Source organism: Nicotiana sylvestris, chromosome 3, assembly GCF_000393655.2.
Source record: "Nicotiana sylvestris chromosome 3, ASM39365v2, whole genome shotgun sequence".
NCBI lineage: Eukaryota > Viridiplantae > Streptophyta > Magnoliopsida > Solanales > Solanaceae > Nicotiana > Nicotiana sylvestris.
This window is the reverse complement of record NC_091059.1, coordinates 131089186-131108612: the sequence shown is the minus strand read 5'-3', so window position 1 is coordinate 131108612 and position 19427 is coordinate 131089186. Positions and strand designations below refer to the sequence as shown.

Sequence of the window (19427 nt, the reverse complement as noted above, 5' to 3'; positions counted from 1 at the left end):
AACAATTGGTATCAGAGCCAAGGTACTGTCTAAGTATGCTCTGTGGTTGCAGCATAGTCTGATCTTCCACATCAGAAAAGATTTATCTTGGTAACTGAGTCAAGGTTCTGTCTGAGTATGCTCTGTGGTTGCAGCTTAGTCTGATCTTCCACACCAGAAAGGAAATAATCTTGATTTGTGTCGTCAGCTATTAAATAATATTTGTGTCAAAGATGGGAGACAATAAACAAGAAGAATCTACATCAAGTGTCAACAATACGTCATCATTGGCATCTTCGCTTATGACAAGAATTGTGTCAAATGCGAAATTTGCGGTCGAAATATTTGACGGGTCCGGACATTTTGGGATGTGGCAAGGCGAGGTTCTAGATGTCCTTTTTCAACAAGGGCTAGATCTGGCCATTGAAGAAAAGAAACCAGATGTTATTGGAGAAGAAGATTGGAGAATTATCAACCGTGTTGCTTGCGGTACTATTCGATCCTACCTTGCTAGAGAGCAGAAATATCCATACACAAAGGAAACTTCTGCAAGTAAATTATGGAAAGCACTGGAGGATAAATTTTTGAAGAAAAACAGTCAAAATAAATTGTACATGAAGAAGAGACTGTTTCACTTCACCTATGTTCCTGGTACCACGATGAATGAACATATCACCAGTTTCAATAAGTTGGTCACAGATTTGCAAAATATGGATACAACTTATGATGATGGTGACTTGGCCTTAATGTTGTTGGCGTCACTTCCTGATGAGTACGAGCACCTTGAAACTACTCTACTCCATGGAAATGACGAAATTTCTCTCAGAGAAGTTTGTTCGGCTTTGTACAGCTATGAACAAAGAAAGCGAGAAAAACAGAAGGGCGGAGAAGGAGAAGCACTGTTTGTGAGGGGTCGTCCTCAAAATCAAACGAGGACAAAGAAGGGAAGATCCAAGTCAAGATCCAGACCCAGCAAAGATGAATGTGCCTTTTGTCGAGAAAAAGGGCACTGGAAGAAAGACTGTCCGAAGTTGAAGAATAAGGCCAAACATAACAATGGAAAGGCTATTATGGATTCAAATGTAGCTGATTGTGATGATTCAGACTTCTCATTAGTTACAACAGAGTCATCAACATCATCAGACATATGGTTGATGGACTCGGCTTGTAGCTATCATATGTGTCCCAACAGGGACTGGTTCGTGGAATTTCAAGAAGGAGAATATGGAGTCGTCCACACAGCGGATAACAGCCCTCTTACCTCATATGGCATTGGTTCAATACGATTAAGGAACCATGATGGAATGATCAGAACATTAACAGATGTTCGATATGTACCGGATTTGAAGAAGAATCTCATCTCTGTGGGAGCCCTGGAATCAAAAGGGTTTAAAATCATTGCAGAAAATGGAGTGATGAGAGTATGTTCCGGTGCACTAGTGGTAATGAAGGCTAATCGGAAGAATAATAATATGTACCGCTATTGTGGCAGTACAGTTATTGGGACAGCGACAGTGACATCCAGTGACGACAAAGAGGCAGAAGCAACCAAGCTATGGCACATGCGCTTGGGACATGCTGGAGGAAAATCCTTGAAAACTCTATCAGATCAAGGATTGTTAAAAGGAGTCAAGGCTTGCAACTTGGAGTTTTGTGAGCATTGTGTTAAAGGGAAACAGACAAGGGTTAAATTTGGTACAGCGATCCATAATACTAAAGGCATTTTGGATTATGTACACTCTGATGTTTGGGGTCCTTCCAAAACACCTTCATTGGGTGGGAAGCACTATTTTGTAACCTTTGTTGATGATTTTTCCCGAAGAGTATGGGTGTATACAATGAAGAGCAAAGATGAAGTGTTGGGAATTTTTCTCAAATGGAAGACGATGGTGGAGAATCAGACAGGCAAGGAGGATCAAGTGTATTCGCACAGACAATGGAGGTGAATACAAAAATGATCATTTCAATAAGGTCTGTGAAAATGATGGCATCGTCCGACACTTCACTGTTAGACATACACCACAACAGAATGGAGTGGCAGAACGTATGAACCGGACCTTGCTGGAGAAGGTACGGTGTATGTTGTCCAATGCTGGCTTGGGCAAAGAATTTTGGGCTGAGGCAATTACATATGCATGCCACCTCATTAATCGTCTACCATCTGCTGCTATTGATGGCAAGACACCATTTGAAAAATGGTATGGAAAACCTGCTATAGATTATAACTCTTTGCACGTGTTTGGCTCAACTGCATATTATCATGTGACGGAGTCAAAATTGGATCCAAGGGCAAAGAAGGCTATTTTTATGGGAATTACTTCTGGAGTCAAAGGATATCGCTTATGGTGTCCTATGACAAAGAAAGTAATATTCAGCAGGGATGTTACCTTTGATGAATCTGCTATGGTAAATAAGGTAACAGAAGATACCAAACAAAATGAAGGTGCTTCTAAGCAGGTGGAGTTTGAGGGAAAATTTATTTTTCCTACACAAGAAGCAGAGGAGGAAACAAATGAAGATTACCCTCTGGAAGGAGAGCCAGTAGAGGAGATTCCAACTCAGGAACCTCAACAACAACTTGAATCAATAGCAACCAGCAGGCCAAAAAGAACAATAACGAAACCTGTTCGTCTCATAGAGACGGTTGCTTGTGCAACCTCAATTGTAGCTGATGATGTTCCTACTACTTATAAAGACGTTGTCCAAAGTTCAGAAGAAGATAAGTGGAGGATTGCCATGAATGATGAAATACAGTCCCTTCATCAGAATCATACATGGAGATTGGCCAATCTCCCGAAGGGAAAGAAAGCAATTGGGTGCAAATGGGTATTTGCAAAGAAGGAAGGATTTCCTAACCAAGTAGATGTTCGCTACAAAGCAAGATTGGTGGCCAAAGGATATGCTCAAAAGGAGGGAATTGATTACAATGAAGTGTTTTCTCCAGTTGTAAAACATTCCTCCATTAGAATTATGTTGGCTTTGGTAGCACAATTGGATTTGGAACTAGTTCAGATGGATGTAAAAACTGCGTTTTTACATGGAAACTTGGAGGAGGAAATCTACATGACTCAGCCAGAAGGATTCAAAGTTGCTGGAAAAGAAAATATGGTGTGCAAACTTGAAAAATCGTTGTACGGATTGAAACAATCTTCTAGACAATGGTACAAGCGATTTGACGAGTTTATGTTGCGGCAAGGGTACAAGAGAAGCAAATACGATCATTGTGTGTATTTGCACAAGCTTAAAGATGGTTCCTTTGTATATCTTCTCCTATATGTTGATGATATGTTGATAGCTTCCAAGAATTTGGAAGAAATTGATAAGTTGAAGATTCAACTGAAGAAGGAGTTCGAGATGAAGGATTTGGGTGAGGCAAAGAAAATTCTTGGCATGGAGATAATTAGAGATAGACGTTCAAAGAAACTCTGTTTATCTCAAAAGGAATATTTGAAGAGAGTACTTCAACGTTTTGGCATAGATGACAAGACTAAGCCAGTTAGTACTCCACTTGCTTCCCATTTTAAGCTAAGTACTACTATGTCGCAAATGGATGAAGTTGAACGAAAGTATATGTCAAAGGTACCATACGCAAATGTTGTTGGTAGCTTGATGTATGCAATGGTTTGCACAAGGCCTGACATTTCACAAGCTGTTGGAGTTATTAGCAGATATATGCACAATCCAGGGAAGGAGCATTGGCAAGCTGTGAAGTGGATTCTACGGTATATTCATAATACTGTAGATGTCGGGTTAGTTTTTGAGCAGGAAGACAATCAGTCTGTAGTTGGATATTGTGACTCAGATTTTGCGGGTGATCTGGACAAACGAAGATCAACTACTGGTTATGTGTTTACTTTTGCAAAGGCACCAGTTAGTTGGAAGTCTACTTTGCAGTCAACAGTTGCTTTGTCTACAACAGAGGCAGAGTACATGGCTATTACAGAGGCTGTGAAAGAGGCAATTTGGCTTCAAGGATTGCTAAAGGAGCTTGGTGTTGAACAAAAAGGTATCACAATTTTTTGTGATAGTCAAAGTGCTATTCAATTAGCGAAGAACCAAGTTTATCATGCAAGGACGAAGCACATTGATGTTCGGTATCATTTTGTACGAGAAATCATAGAAGAAGGTGGAGTCACAGTGAAGAAAATTCATACTACGGAGAATCCTGCTGATATGCTGACAAAGGTGGTGACTGCGATCAAGTTTCAACATTGTTTGGATTTGATCAACATTGTTGAACACTGAAGATTGAAGATGAAGACACAACCAAATTTGTTATTGAGAGAAAATTGAAGATGTGGAATTTTGCCAAGGTGGAGATTTGTTGAATTTGACAAAATGTTTGTCCCACATCGGTGGGAAAACAAAAGTTGGGGGGATTTTCCCCCTATAAAAGAAGGCTTAATGTTTAGGATTTAAACACACCTCTCATTTGCCTTCTCATCTGTTTAAGGCATTTGTATCTTCTCTCTTTAGTATTATTTCACTTGTATTTTTTGGAGTGAAATAAAATATTGGTTGTGTCCGAGGAGTAGGCAAAATTAGCCGAACCTCGTAAATTCTGGTGTTCTCTTTATTGTTGCTTTATTGTCTTATTTATTATTTGGTGGCTGTCATAATTTTTGGTATAGTAGTTGTGACTTATTCACACTATATACATTTGGCTTCCGCAACAACGGCGACGCTTAATTAGTCACCTTTATAATAAACGTCAGAAACAAAGGAATTTACTGACATTTATGGAAAAAGGTTGTAAAATTAATATCATTTGATGATAAAAGCCGGGAATACTATGACAATTCTTATAGATGATACAATATTACGACATATTTAATGACCTTCCCAATTAATAGTGGGGAATTTACCGTATTCAAAAATTTTAATCACTTTAAATGTAGAAACTATATCTCCAATTGTGCAGCGGCTTCCGTGAAGACCTAATTCTTTTAGGTCTCCTTCACCCTTTTGCGGCTGCAATCTCTTCTCGTCAACGTGGTTCCGCCATTCATAATATAGCTTATTGCTGGCCTGTGATTTCTTCTCTGCCTTTCACGGTGGAGGGAGAAAGATGCAATACGAGAATTCTCTTTCTCTTTACTGTTTAGATCTCTCTTTCTCTGTTGTGACCATGTATCTGTTTTGTTCTCAAATCGTTCATATGTGAACTTCTTCTTTTTTATTGATAATCTTATGGGGCTTAATTACGATATTTAGAGATTTATGATACGGTTTTGATGAGGTTGTTTGCCTACACATTTGGTACTTTCTCAAAATTGTGGTACTTTTGTTATGTGCTTTCATATATTCACTAAAGCTAATTTTTTTCTATAAAGCATTAAGGTTAATTTTGTTAAATTCTCCATCTTGCTTTAAATAAGTAAGTCATAATCTAAATTTAATGTATAGTGATGAATGTTACTGGTGTTTTCCTTCAAAGAAATTCAGATGATTGATTGGTAGGGAATATGTTGTTCTTGTGGAGAATGACATTGTTGCCAATTATATGAATGTATGAGGCAACTCTCATCAGTTTTCGGTGGTCATGGCCGTCAAGCTGAAAAATAAAATTATTCATGACATGTACTTAGTCTTTTTGTATATGATATGGAGTCCTAATTAGCACGTCCAGAGTCTAGCTTCTTACGGTAATGTCCTTTTATATTTGATGGATAATTCTCTATTAATGTTTTTTGTTTTCAACTCATGATTATTCGTGCTTGTTGAAATGAAAGGTAATTTATGGAGATGATGCTTATAAAGAAATTGCATTGTTAAAGTTTACTATGTGAAATTGTTTGTACTAATTGTTTTGAAATTATAGGTTACTGCTACATCGACCGGTCTTTCTTATCTTTGTCAACAGCTATCAAATAGACAGATACACAAGTGAATGAGAAAGGGATCTTTGGAAGGAAGTGCAGAAAGAGTGAAAGAGGAGTTGAAGAAGTGAAGACATCTCTTGTTGTTCGAAGATCGAATAGTTAGATTTTGCTTGAATATTGATAAATAGTTTTATCATGACATCGTTTATTGTAAAGAGTACATATATTATTCTATTAGATATTGAGAACTTCTATCTTTAAAATATTGATTTCAGTTTATATTGTGTATGGTGGATTACATTTGTAGGATATACAATTTGAATTTGGATTATGGCTTCATGTAAACATGGACACTTCTAAATATGTTGGAAACAAATAGAATGTTCTTGAAACTCATCGCGTTGACATTAATAAAAGTCTAGAAATAAAGATCACTCTTTATTTAGCGATATTAGCTCAAATGTGGTAAATTTCTATGTGACATTTACCTAAATGACGTAAAATAAATGTCGTAAAACTTTTGCCGATATTTAATTAAATGTCAAAAATTCCCGACCCCAAAATTTCCGATATTTAAGCTAACTGTAAAATAAATGTTGGTTAATGAATTAGTGACATTTATTTAACTAAATATGACACTTATAAAGTGTCGTCATAGGTCTAATTTCTTGTAGTGTTTAGAAGACTTTTTTCTAGGTTGATTAATAATTCCATCTAGATACTTCAGTAGTAAAAATCTTGATTGTTGTAGTCATATCATGCTTTCACTAGCCAAGTTTCATTAATGAAGTTTTTAAAGATTAGAGGATTTAACTACATAATATTCCCTTGGTATTTTACGTGTTTGAGTAACCAGCATGGGGTAATGATAGGAGGAGCTTCTTGATAGATGAGTTATATTAGCTTCTTGACAATCGCCGATCCAAATATAGCTGGCAAGACGCGTTTCAATCTTTCAAGGATTAGGTTAGTTCGTGTTTCTTCCTTTTGTCAGTCCAAGTGAACTTACTCCCTCTATACCACAAATATGTCATACTATAATAATCAAACACTCCTTAAAGTTGTTATGTCTATTACCATTTATAGGTCGGCCCCCAAACTTTCAGCTGCCGAAACAACAAAGCCATTAGAAGTTATAATGCATGGACTCGCTACATACGGATTCCAGAAAAGCAAAATAAGTGATGTGAAAGAAGTAACAAGCAGTGAACTAACTAAGCAATACATTATGAGAATTCTGTTATGTAATGGTAATTTCAGATCACAGAGGGGTTAAAAATAGGACAAGAGGGGTTGCTCTGATGGTAAGCAACCCCCACTTCCAACCGAGAGGTTGTGAGTTCGAGTCTCCCCAAGAGCAAGGTGGGATGTTCTTGGAGGGAAGGATGTCGGGGATCTATTTGGAAACAGTCTCTCTACCCTAGGGTAGGGGTAAGGTCTGCGTACACACTACCCTCCCCAAACCCCACTAAGTGGGATTATACTGGGTTGTTGTTGTTGTTGTTATTGAGGGGTTGAAAATCTGTCATCTGGTACCAAGGAGATCGATTTCCACTTCTCTAATCAGTACATGTATTACATTCTAAAAGATTCAGTTGAAACATTACTTGTTCTATTAAGCACACTAGCACAGCATGCTATGTGTTTCTATATTTTTGCACTGAATTTCGGATTTTTGCATTTTTCAACTGTATTTCTACAAAATATTCTGCATAGCTGCTGCATTTGTGTATTCAAATGTTATCATTTTTTACTTTCTATAGCATATCCACTAAGTGATATTCAGTAAAAAAAAAATTTTTTTACTGTCTGAACTTCAGAATCATCAAAGTTTCGGAGAAACAACAAATGATGCATTTAAGGCTGTGTTTGGAAAGGAGCAGCCTGGTCGGGTTAGTTGCTATGGTAGATCAGTAACAACAAGCTCTCTAAAAAAATGAGGAAATCAACAAGCTTCAACAAAAGCATGCTAATGAAATAACTTCTTTGATGGAAGAAATGAAGGAAAGGATAGAGAGAAGAAATGTGATTTTTTTTTTTTTGTTCTATTGGTACAAAATAACCCTGGACTAAATATTCATGATATGCAGGGTGTGTCGGATCTAATCTTCCACCTGTGGATATAAGTAGTGCGCGAGGTATGAGAGGCCAAAATCTACCACATTCTTCTGGCTCAACTTATACTCTGAATCTTGAAAAGGTATTATATTTCACTCTCGAAAAATACCCCAGCTTGACTTACAAGACCATGCTTTCCTAAGCAATTTGCTTTAGATGATTCTGTTACATAATAACAGGAGTTATGAATGAATGAAAGGAAAATATGTTTCACGAATATAATTGGTATAATATGCCCTTACATAAAGTACTAAACATACAGCCGAAGGGAATTGAAATATTATTTGACCTCTTTCCTGTGTAGGATACGGTAAAACCTTGTTTTTTTCAAATTTGACTATTATTATGCATGTGCTCATATCGACTTTGTAGGTTATTAATCTCGGCAAAGCTTTCTGACATCTTGGGATGTAAACAGGTTATTAATTCACGTTGTTGCTTCTCCTTGGCTTGCACCTTTTTTTCTGCGTTTGACTTGGTTATGTTTTAGTAGTGAAATAAACCTCAGTAATTATTAGTAAGACATGTTGCTATAACCAATGCATACTATATATAGGTTTGTTTTCTTCTGATTTTTAATTTTTTTTAATGTGTAGGAAAATGCGAATGATACAATTGAAAATGGTGGCCACAAATCAATTTGACCAGTTGACGCGAATGATAAAGATTTTTTGAACAATTGTGAGGTTTATTATTATAAATACATTCGATTTTGTAGAGTTCATTGCTTGTAAACTTCTTGAAGCAGTAGTGCTTTATTAGTATGGGTATAGTACTATGCAAATTATTTTTATGTTGAAGTTTATTTCAAGTATATGCATTTGAATTATTTTTATTTTGTTACTTATTATTTAATTTGATGCTTGAGATCATAATGTGTATACTTGAAATAAATGTGAATACATAGTTTAATGCAGGCAAAAATAATTTCTTAACTACACAATTGTGGTTAATATAAATATTTTAATAATTATTTCATAGCATAGATAATTGCCACGCTTAGAAAATGTGGCCACGGCGACTGGCAATTTGATGTTATGCTTGATCACTGTTGCTTTAGAAGCCACACTCTAAAACCATGGCCTATAACGTAGCAAAGACCACGCTTCAAAACTGTAGCTTTACGTCATAAAACTGTGGCTATAGAGGAAATATAAAGCGTAGCTTTTTAGTGATTCGGACACACTTTTGAAGCGTGGCTCCAATGGCAACACGTCAAAAGCGTGGCCATAAGTCAAAGGTTACGGTACTTTAGGCCACCCCTTAAAAGCATAGCCTAACGTCGTAAAGTGTTGCCTTTGATCTAATACTACACTTCCTGGCATCTTAGACCACACTTTTCAGGGGTGGCTGGAGGCCTTAAATGTTGTAGTGAGGTTGACCTCAACGCCAGTTCTAGCACTTCCAGAGGGTCCAGATAGTTATGCCATGTGTTGTGAAGCCTCAGATGTCGGGTTAGGATGTGTCCTAATGCAACATGGGAAAGTAATTGCGTATGCTTCAAGGCAGTTGAAGAAGCATGAGCGGAATTATCTGACCCACGACCTCGAATTAGCTGCGGTTTTCCATGCACTTAAGATATGGCGGCATTATATATATGGTGTTCATGTTGATGTGTTCACATATCATAAAAGCCTGCAATATATCTTCAAGCATAAAAAGTTGAATTTGCGACAGAGGCGATGGCTTTAGTTATTGAAAGATTACGATGTTAACATTCTCTACCATCCAGGGAAAGCTAATGTTGTATTAGATGCCTTAAGTCGCAGATCCATGGGTAGCTTAGCACATGTAGAGGCTGAGAAAAGACAATTAACAAGAGAGATTCATCAATTGGCTTGTTTGGGGGTTCGGTTAGTAGACTCTGGCAAAGGAGGAGTTGTACTCCAAAATACTGCAAATTTATCTCTCATAGCTGAAGTAAAGGAGAGGTAGTATGAGGATCCAGAGTTAGTCTAGTTGAGAGAGAAGGTTCCACAACAGAAGAAGCCGTTGTTAGAACTCAAAGGAGATGGGGTTCTTAGATACAGGGGTCATTTGTGTGTTCCAGATGTAGCAGGGCTACGAGACAGAGTTGCCAACAGGTGAAAATAGAGCACCAGAAGCCCGGAGGGCTAATGCAGAGTATAGAGATACCGGCATGGACATGGGAGGTGATAAACATGGACTTTATCGCGGGTTTACCTCGTTCCTATCGTAAGTTTAATTCATATGGGTGATAGTTGTCAGGCTCACGACATCGGCTCATTTCCTTCCGGTCAGATCTACATATACAACAGAAGATTATGCAAAATTATATATTAAGGAGATAGTGAGACTACATGGAGTGCCAATATCCATTATATCTGATCGTGGAGCCTAGTTTTCAGCACATTTTCGGAGGTCATTTTAGAAAGGTCTAGGAACTCAGGTGAATCTCAGCATAGCTTTTCATCCACAAACTGATGGACAAGCCAAACGCATAATTCAGATGCTCGAGGATACGTTATGAGCATGTGTGCTAGATTTTAAAAGAAGTTGGGATGAACATCTACCTCTTATTGAGTTTGCATATAATAACAGTTACTACTACCGTATCCAGATGGCTCCATACAAAGCTTTATATGGGCGTAAGTGCAGATCTACCATAGGGTGGTTTGATGTTGGAGAACCAGGGTTACATGGGCCATACCTGCTTCAGTAGGCCATAGAAAAAGTAAAGCTTATCCGGGAGCAACTATTGATAGCTCAGAGTCGTCAAAAGTCATATTCTGACATGCGGCAACGAGACTTAGAGCTTGGGGTTAATGACCAGGTGTTCTTTAAGGTATCACCATGTGATGAGGTTTGGCATGAAAGGCAAACTTAGCCCACGATATATTAGGCCTTATAGAATCATTCAGAGAGTGATAAAAGTAGCTTATGAGTTAGAATTTCCCTTGGAGTTGGAGTCTGTCCATCCGATTTTTCACGTATCTATGTTACGGAAGTACATCGGTGATCCTACCCGAGTGGTGCCCGCGAATGATGTACATATTATAGAGGACTTGTCATATGAGGAAATTTCGGTTGCCATCCTAGACCGACATATCCTCAAGCTATGGAATAAGGAGGTAGCCTCCGTGAAAGTACTTTAGAGGAACAACAATGTGAAAGAAATGACTTGGAAGGACGAGGAAGACATGAAGTCTAGATATCCCTACTTATTTTCTCCTCCAGAGAAGGGTCCAACTAAGACGGCATAACCATAAGGTATGTGTATAAATTCTTGTGTTAGTTATTGTTGTTGATCATGTGAGGCCATTGTCGTTATTCATAATTATGGTCCTGTGTGGCATTGGGCTATTAAGCTTCTACGGGGAGAGTTGCTAGTAGTATTGTTACAAATGCGACTCTACTAAAGTTATATAGATCATAGAGAGTTGAACATTTGAGGACGAATGTTTCTAAAGGGGGAAGGATGTTACATCTCGCGTTTTTGTACGCTAAAAGTTTCGTCTTCAGTTAATTGACATAGACTCGGGGATGAGATTATCTTGAGGTTAACATATTTATGCTAATTATAACAAGCGATAAATAAGTTTCGTGAACGATAAAGGGTACACGAATTAAAGAAAACGAGTTTCGTTGAAAGTGGACAATTTGGGATAAAATACGGATTGAGCGATAATACTCAAGAATTATGGACTAGTACCATATAAGATACCATATGGTCGTGACAATATGATATATATCATATGGCTGTGATAATATGATATATATATATATATATATATATATATATATATATATATATATATATATGTGTGTGTGTGTGTGTGTGTGTAAAGTATATTTAAAATAAGTAGAATTTTAAGTAATTTGAGATAATTCTTAATTTTACGGGTAATTGGCTAATTACCGGATAACAAAATATTACCTAATTAATTAATTGGTTATGGGATAAGACTAAAATTACCCTCCCAACCCATACGTGGAAGCAAGCCACTTAATGTAGAGGTGACAATTAGTCACACTTGATAGATGGCAACATTAGGTGTTACCAAACACAACTCCTAGAGATTCATTCTTAAAAATGTTAAGAACATTATTCACTCTTCAATCTTTAAAGTCATCTTTCAAAATCTTTCAGCAATATTCTTTGCAAATTTTGCAAATAGAGTGAGACACAACAATATATTTCTTCCAAGGAATTCCTACAAAAGAAAATCCAGCGAGAATTTTTAAAGTCGTAGCAACGTAAAATGTTACGGTTTTAAGGGAGTACGGTGTAACCTTTTTTAAGAACGTCATATAGATTTTTTTTCTACTCTAGGTATATTAAGACGAAGCTCTTCCTTCATTTTGTATGATCTCGTCATTACATAAGATTGATAACGATGCATAAAGAAAAATTTATATCCCGGAATTTACATATATTTTTCTAGTCTCGCAAATTGCGTATATTTTTCCAGTTTTGTAAGTTACAATATTCTCCTTACCGTGACTTCATATTCAATTAAGTATTTTCTTATTATAGTTAAGAGAGAAAAGAGTTTATATATACAGTATTAAATTATTTTCATTACCATCGAGCTATAATCGATGGGCAGGCCCCTATTGGGCAACCTCTAATCAGATGGTAAGTTATATACCAATCCTATTATAGTCGAACGCCTATGGGCGAGCCTACTACAACAAAGAAGATATATATATATATATATACACACCGAGCCTTATAGGGCCGGACAATTATTTTACTCACTATATTGAGAGAGTTGAGTCAGTATCATCAGATGAGCATATCTTTATATTTTCTTTGACTCCCAGTTGCTTTCTGTTATTATATTATCAGTTCAGTTTCAGCTTCAGTATATTGCCTTACATACTCGGTACATTATTTATTACTGACGTCTCTTTCTAGGTGTGCTACATTTCATATGTGCAGGTCTAGACAGGCAGACGGTAGACCTCCTCAGTAGGTGTTTGCCCGAGTTCAGCTTTATCGGTAATCTCCACGTCCTTCAGAGTTGCCAGGTCTAGAAGTTTTGTGTACATCTTGTGTATATATGTAGATAGTTTATGGGTAGGTCGGGTCCCTATTCCGATCACAGAATATCTATCAGCAGAAGCTTATAGACATATTCTGTCAGCTAGTGCAGTGTGTTATGCTTGTAGGCCTTGTACGTATATTTTGTTGGCTTGTCAGTTGTAGTAATTATGACGGCCTTGATGGCCCAGCTTTATATTGACAATTAGTCAGTGTTAGTCTCTATTCAGTTTTATATTTCACATCGCACATTATCTTGTAATGTAGCCCATGGCCAAAGTACGACATTACTTGTCCAGAATCTCTTAGTTGCAAGTTATACGCAAGAATAGGTGAGGCGATGGGTGCCGGTCTCGCCCCCGGGCTTGGGGCATAACATATATCGGAGTCAGAAAACTTCAACTTCTAAGAGGTTTGTGGCTACAAACTCTCCTCCTTCCTCACCGAAAAAAATGGGTGAAAAGTATACAGTTAAAGAAGAGGAAAATCAAGAGATCTCTAGTCTTCCTATGGAAGAAGGCTCTAATATAGACCAAGCTATCAGTCATGTCAATGCTCACTCAACAATGTCAGTCCCTAGTCTTGAGTCGATAGGTAACACTCCTCTTTCTCCTGCATTTTCTATAGGGTTACAAGAAAAAGAAGCAATAGAAAACATGATGTCTATAGCTGCTGAAAGGGGTTATTATCGAGGAAGGTGAGAATGTATATGAGCCTCATGGGGAAGAAACTAAGCCTCAAAAGGAAGAAACTAAGACCTTGGTAGAGAATAAGGAGCTTATGCCTGTTGAACCAGCGGCACTAGACAGTGCTACTGGGGAACCTACTGATGGCCCCGATCCTTCCTCAAAGGATCCAACTCAGGGGTTCTCTCAAAAATCCCAGGTCAGTACTAACCTTGTTCCCTCTCCTTATTTCTATGTTGAGCCTCTGTCTGTGGTTGTGCCTGAGATGAGATTTGTATCTGGAGAAGAAAATGAGGATAGTGAAGAGGATTCTGACTATATGCCAATTACAAGCTTGGCTAGGCATAGACCAGTTGTTACTCAAGAGTCAACTCCTAAAAGGCCTACTACAAGGTTGCAAAAGAAGGAGGCTCTTCAGTCTCCTCTAAGAAAAGCCAAGACAATCAAAGGAGGAGTAAATTGGTGAAAGATGGGAAGGCTGTGAATGAGAAGGTAGTGCTTGTAGTCACTGTGGATGACGAAGTGGACGACACACCTGGTTCCTTGACTCGCAAGTGCTCACAGAAGCATACTCTCCCCAAGCCTAAAAAGGGATCTTCTGTGAATGCTGAGAGTCTGAACAAGTTTGGTGATGTTATCATTGGTGACAAGTTAGTGGAAGAATCTGGTGACAAGGTGGTGGAAGAATTAGGTAAAAATTGTCTAAGAAGACAGTGTTTGTGAAGTCTGTTGAGAAGGGAAAAAGTGTTCACAAATCTGTAAAAAAAAAAAAAAAGTTGATATCGATGAGGAACCTGGTTCATCCAAGGAAGTCAAAGTTGATGATCCCCAAAGTGCTGGGAAAGAGAAATTGAAAAAATAGAAAAGTGTTGCGGGGCCGTACATTTGCCCCTAACATTTTGGAGATGGCTGGAATGTGGCAATTGGTTGAAATTTGTGAATTTCAACAGTGGACACACCTGTTCACAGGTGATGCTCCCAAAGTATATGAGGAGGAAGTGCGTAGCTTCTATTCTGACTTCTTCACATTTGAGGATGACCATATCTGCATGATGGTGATTGGGTCGACATTGTGATAGATTTTGCGGTGCTAGGGTCTATTCTGGTTGTACCTGCTGAAGGTTTGTCTACTGTTCAACGAACCTGCACTTCGAACTTCAGAAATGTTATCCTGGAGAATACCGCAGTTCAACAAGGGGAACGGGTACAGAAGAAGGCCCTCCTTATACTGTACCAATTGTTGTTTGAAATGGTGAACAAGTTTTTGCTCCCTCGTGCTAAGAGAAGATCCATTACATCTCGTGCGGACCTGGTTCTCATGGAAGCACTGGATAGTTACACAACTATCAACCTGCCTAGCATCATGATAGAACACATGCAGAAAGTGGTAGAGCTCAAGGATGGTAACCATGGGCTGCCTTACGGGTTCCTTCTTACTAAGGTGTTTGAGTATTTCAAAGTTCCCTTGGGACAAGAAAAAGTGGATAACTATAAGCAATATTTCTCAAAGACTACTCTTGAGGAATGTGAATGCATTGAAAAGGTTGGAGGGGTTGGCAGCACTTCCACTATCTCCCAGTTGATCAACGCTCAAAACAGTGCCACTGCTGAGATAAGGAAGTTGAAAGCAAGGAATGCTATTCTTGAGGGTCTGCTAAGTCAACTTTAGGAGGCACCTGGTTCTAGTAGCTCTCAAAGAACAGAGGTTGCCCGTCTGGCCAAGGAGAATGCTAAGCTCAAGAAACAAGTTGAGGACCTGAAGGAGAAACTGCTCAATGAGCAAATGTCAGTGAATGCTCAAATGGATTTAGTCCTCAAAACCTTTGCCTCTTCCTCTAAGCCCTCTCCTTCCAGTGCTCCCTAGAATGTATCCCCTCCAGTGTCAATTTTTAAGTGTCCGTTTCTTATATTAGTTTCTGATGATGTTGTGGTTGGTACTTGTTTTTTATCTATTTCGAATTGTGGATGGTTGTTGGCAACATTGAAACTGCTCCCTGTCTTAAAATTCAAATTGTTTAATGAAAGCTTTTTCCCTTTTGTTGTGTATGCCTTGCTTTTATGTTATGTTTTTAGTCATGTTGTGTTCATATAAGTGGCATGAGTTAACTCCAGCTAGACTTCTTTTTTCTTAGTGCTTGCTAATGATCTTTTTATGATGCCAAAAGGGGAAAAAATAATTCAAGGGGAACAGGATGGGGGAACAGATTCAGGGGGAATACATGAATGTACGTGAATGTCATTCTGGTTCTTAAGGAGAACTTGAATTATACATTTTCCATCATCAAAAAGGGAAAAATTGATAGGTTATATATACATCCTTGTTATGTTTTGATGATCTAACAAACTTACTGTCAAGAACCAGATAAGGAACTTGTTACACATCCTCAAGACCTTAAGATCAACAAGGTTCCAGTTGGGGACATGGTTAAACACTTCGGAGTCAAAGGAACAACGGAGGGAACATATAGGTACTAGTTCCCATGGTGACTGGAAAAGTCAACCGCTCCAGCTATAAAGTTGTTGCATGCACATGCAACAGTGTGAAAACAGTGCAGTAGTCAACTTTATGGGGAATACCCTTTACCTACCTTGCTTACATCATTCAAGTGATGTCACAAATGAATTATTAATATCAAGCAAAGGTAAAACAAAAGAGTTGCACGTTCAAGAATTGATCAAGCATTCTCTCAAATCATCCATCAATCTTGCAAGTGACTGTCTAGGGTATCAAGAACAAAGAACAACATAGAAATGGACCAGTTCCTTATATTGAGTTATTATATGTCCTTAGTTGTGTTGTACCTTTGTTGAAGTTATCTACTTATAATTCCTACTAAGCTTAGTTAGAAGCATTGCGTAAGAAATCATTGTAAATCATAAACCATTGTGTTTGTGTCTTGGCTAGAGTTAGTCGAGTTGTAAAGTCTTTGTAATAGAGTTTTTACAAAGTGACTTGTAACAGAGTTGTTACAAGTTAGTGAGGGATTAAGAGGTTAATTCCTAGGCTACAATAGTTTGTAATCTAAAGTCTACTCACTACTGAAGTTGAAATCCTACTAGGGTAGGTCGTGGTTTTTAATCTTGTGAGTTGAGAGTTTTTCACGTAAAATTTCTCTGTGTTATTTACTTACTGCATTGTACGTGAGTTATGTGGGAACTAAGAGAGCACTTGTTTCTCTATATAGTTTGGTGGACCCTTAAATTCTATCATAAACTCTCATCAAAGTTAAATCACGGATCCATCTATGTTTTTCGTTGTTTTCCTTAAATTATATATCATGTAATAAGTAGAATATGATATTGTATTAAGTGTGACAGGCATGTCGGGGAGAAGAATTTTTTTTTTTTTTTGCGTGAGAGGCTTGCTGATTAAATAAATTAGGATGGTAAATAATTGTTTTTCTAGAGATGAAATTTTCGTATATATTAGCATCAACCTGAAGCTAGTTGAACCAGATAGAAGAATTAGTTCCAAGTGTCCGTCTTTTATTCTAGTTCAATTGTAGTAGGTGGGTTTATATTGTATCTTTCAGCTTTATCTTGAAGCAATTGTATTAGGTACTCAGAGTCTTTCAAGTTAGAGTTAACTTGAAGTTGTCGCAATAGTTGAGGCTGTGTGCTACAATAGGATTAGAGTTAATCCTAGGTTTACAAAAGACTTTTTGTAAATACAGCTTTTGGCTCAGTAATTTTAGTGGAGAGTTTGGGAAATCCTACTGGAAAGTAGGTCGTGTTTTTCACCTTTTGAGTCAGGTGTTTTCTACGTAAAATATCTATGTTCTTTAATTCCTGTACTTATTATTCCGCAACAGTAGTAGTTGGAACACATAGAAGAACTAGGTCCTTCGATAATCATTTTAAGCGGAAAATTAGTCACTACACAAATCACCCCTGCCCTCTTGTGTGGTATTGAAGTATAAAAAATCAATTGGTATTAGAGCAGGTTATCCTTGAAAAATCTAATACCTTAGGAACAGGTCAAGACGAGTGCACCACCTGGAAACTGGGAAAGACAATCCACTGCTAGGCCTCCACTCTTCAATGGCCAGTACTACTCCTAGTGGAAAAACAGGATGAGAAATCACATAATAGGTGAATACTATGAGCTGTGGGACATTATCACTGATGGTCCCCTAGCTACCACGAAGAAGACTACTAAGGGAGTAGAAGTGCCAAAAACAAGAGCTCACTGCACGGCTAAAGACTTGAAAAAAAGGGAAAAGAATGCTAAGGCCAAAAAATGGCTTGTGTGTGGACTTGGTCCAGACGAGTGTAGAAGAATTTAAAGTTGTACTACTGCTAAGGAAATTTGGGATACTTTGCAAGTGGCTCATGAAGGAACTCTTCAAGTGAAGAGATCAAGAGGAACATTGTTGTACTCTCAATTTGAGAATTTCACCATGAAAGAAGGAGAAACCATCCAAGAGATTTATACAAGGTTCACAAAACTAACAAATGAACTGAAGTCTCTTGGAAGGATTATCCTTGAAGAAGATAAGGTTGAGAAAATTCTGACAAGGGTTTTGCCAGTTACTTGGGAAAGCAAAATCACTGCTATTCAGGAAGCAAAGAACATTACCACTCTCAAGTTGGACGAGTTAATTGGAAATCTCACTGCCTACGAACTTAAAAGGTAAATCATGAAGATGGATGCTCCCAAGATGGAAAGAAGCCTGTCTCTCAGAATCTTTGAAGGTGCAGATCTAGAGGAGGATGAAATGACTATGATCACGAGGGATTTCAAGAAGTGTCTAATAAGATAAAAGGGTTCTTTAAGAGGTGCAACTTACACCAAACCAAGGTTCCCTGAAAATCAAACCAATGAGGGTCGTTTCAAATGTGGTAAGACTAACAACATGATCAAAAAATATCCTCAATAAGAAATTTATTGGAAGAAGAAAAGGGCTGAACGAAGAAACAGGAAGAAGGAACAGGTTCATCCCAAGAAGAACAAAGGATCAACAAAGGCTATGGTTGCTGCTTGGGAGAGAGAGCTCACATGAGGATTCAGAAGATGGAGATGGAGATGAACAAGCACTTATGGCAATTGGAGAATCCGATAAGGAATCTGAGGTAAGTATAATTTATCTCAAAGACAAGATTAAATTTTTGCCTAAAGAAATGTTGTCTGAGTTACTCCTGGATTTCATTGATGAATCTGAGGATCTAAACAATGAAAAGGGGCAGTTGTCTAAGGAGTGTGTGATTTTGAAAGCTAAGTGCAAAAGTCTGGAACGTAGGGCTAGTGAAAGAGCTAGTGAAAATGTTGAGTTAAAGAACCAGGTTCATGAACTTGACACCACTGTCCTAGAGCTAAGATCTAAAAATCTAAAACTGAAATTAGGAACAGGTAAAAAGAAAGCTGATCACACACACCTCACTTTAGAAAAAAATGTAGGAAAATGAAAGATGAGTTGTACAAAAAGGATGAGAAAATAAGAGTCCTAAAGGAGGATCTGAGCAAGGTCAAGCATAAGCTAGATAGAACCTATAAGTGGAACAGGTCCTCCGATGCACTTTCATGGATACAAGAACACCACAGTAGCAATAAGAGAGGACTTGGTTATGGGACCCCTGCACTTAAGTGGGATCCCAAAAGAAAGTACATCACTCTTCCTGAGAAGAAAATCTGCACACACTGTGGAAAGACTGGTCACTATAAAAGTGAGTGTACTGCAAAAGGAAAGGATAGTCAAAATAACAAAACTTTTGTTCAAGAGAAATATAGGTTGCCTGGATGTGCTAAAAAGAATTTAATTCACCATTTTTCTTATAGATAGGGACCCAAACTAGTTTGGGCTTCTAAGACTAACC

The 19427-nt window shown here is 37.9% G+C and overlaps 1 protein-coding gene across 1 annotated transcript; it reads left to right on the top strand.

The window, feature by feature from the left end:
- The first annotated feature begins 13379 nt into the window (after nucleotides 1-13379).
- On the top strand, nucleotides 13380-19019 carry LOC138888035 (uncharacterized). Its single transcript, XM_070169833.1, has 8 exons — nucleotides 13380-13521; nucleotides 13607-14006; nucleotides 14063-14304; nucleotides 14693-15262; nucleotides 15317-15466; nucleotides 15746-15838; nucleotides 17940-18246; nucleotides 18512-19019. The coding sequence occupies exons 1-8, from the start codon at nucleotides 13380-13382 to the stop codon at nucleotides 19017-19019; spliced, it is 2412 nt and encodes an 803-aa protein (XP_070025934.1).
- Nucleotides 19020-19427: the final 408 nt, after the last annotated feature.

What these genes read in the sequence shown, in the direction of transcription:
- LOC138888035 (XM_070169833.1), top strand. Translation starts at nt 13,380, where the DNA reads ATGGGTGAAAAGTATACAGTTAAAGAAGAGGAAAATCAAGAGATCTCT. An exon ending in CTCTAAGCCCTCTCCTTCCA is followed by an intron (nt 15,467 to 15,745) that starts GTGCTCCCTAGA and finishes CTTTTTTCTTAG; the next exon opens with TGCTTGCTAATGATCTTTTT. An exon ending in TTCAGGGGGAATACATGAAT is followed by an intron (nt 15,839 to 17,939) that starts GTACGTGAATGT and finishes ATACTTTGCAAG; the next exon opens with TGGCTCATGAAGGAACTCTT.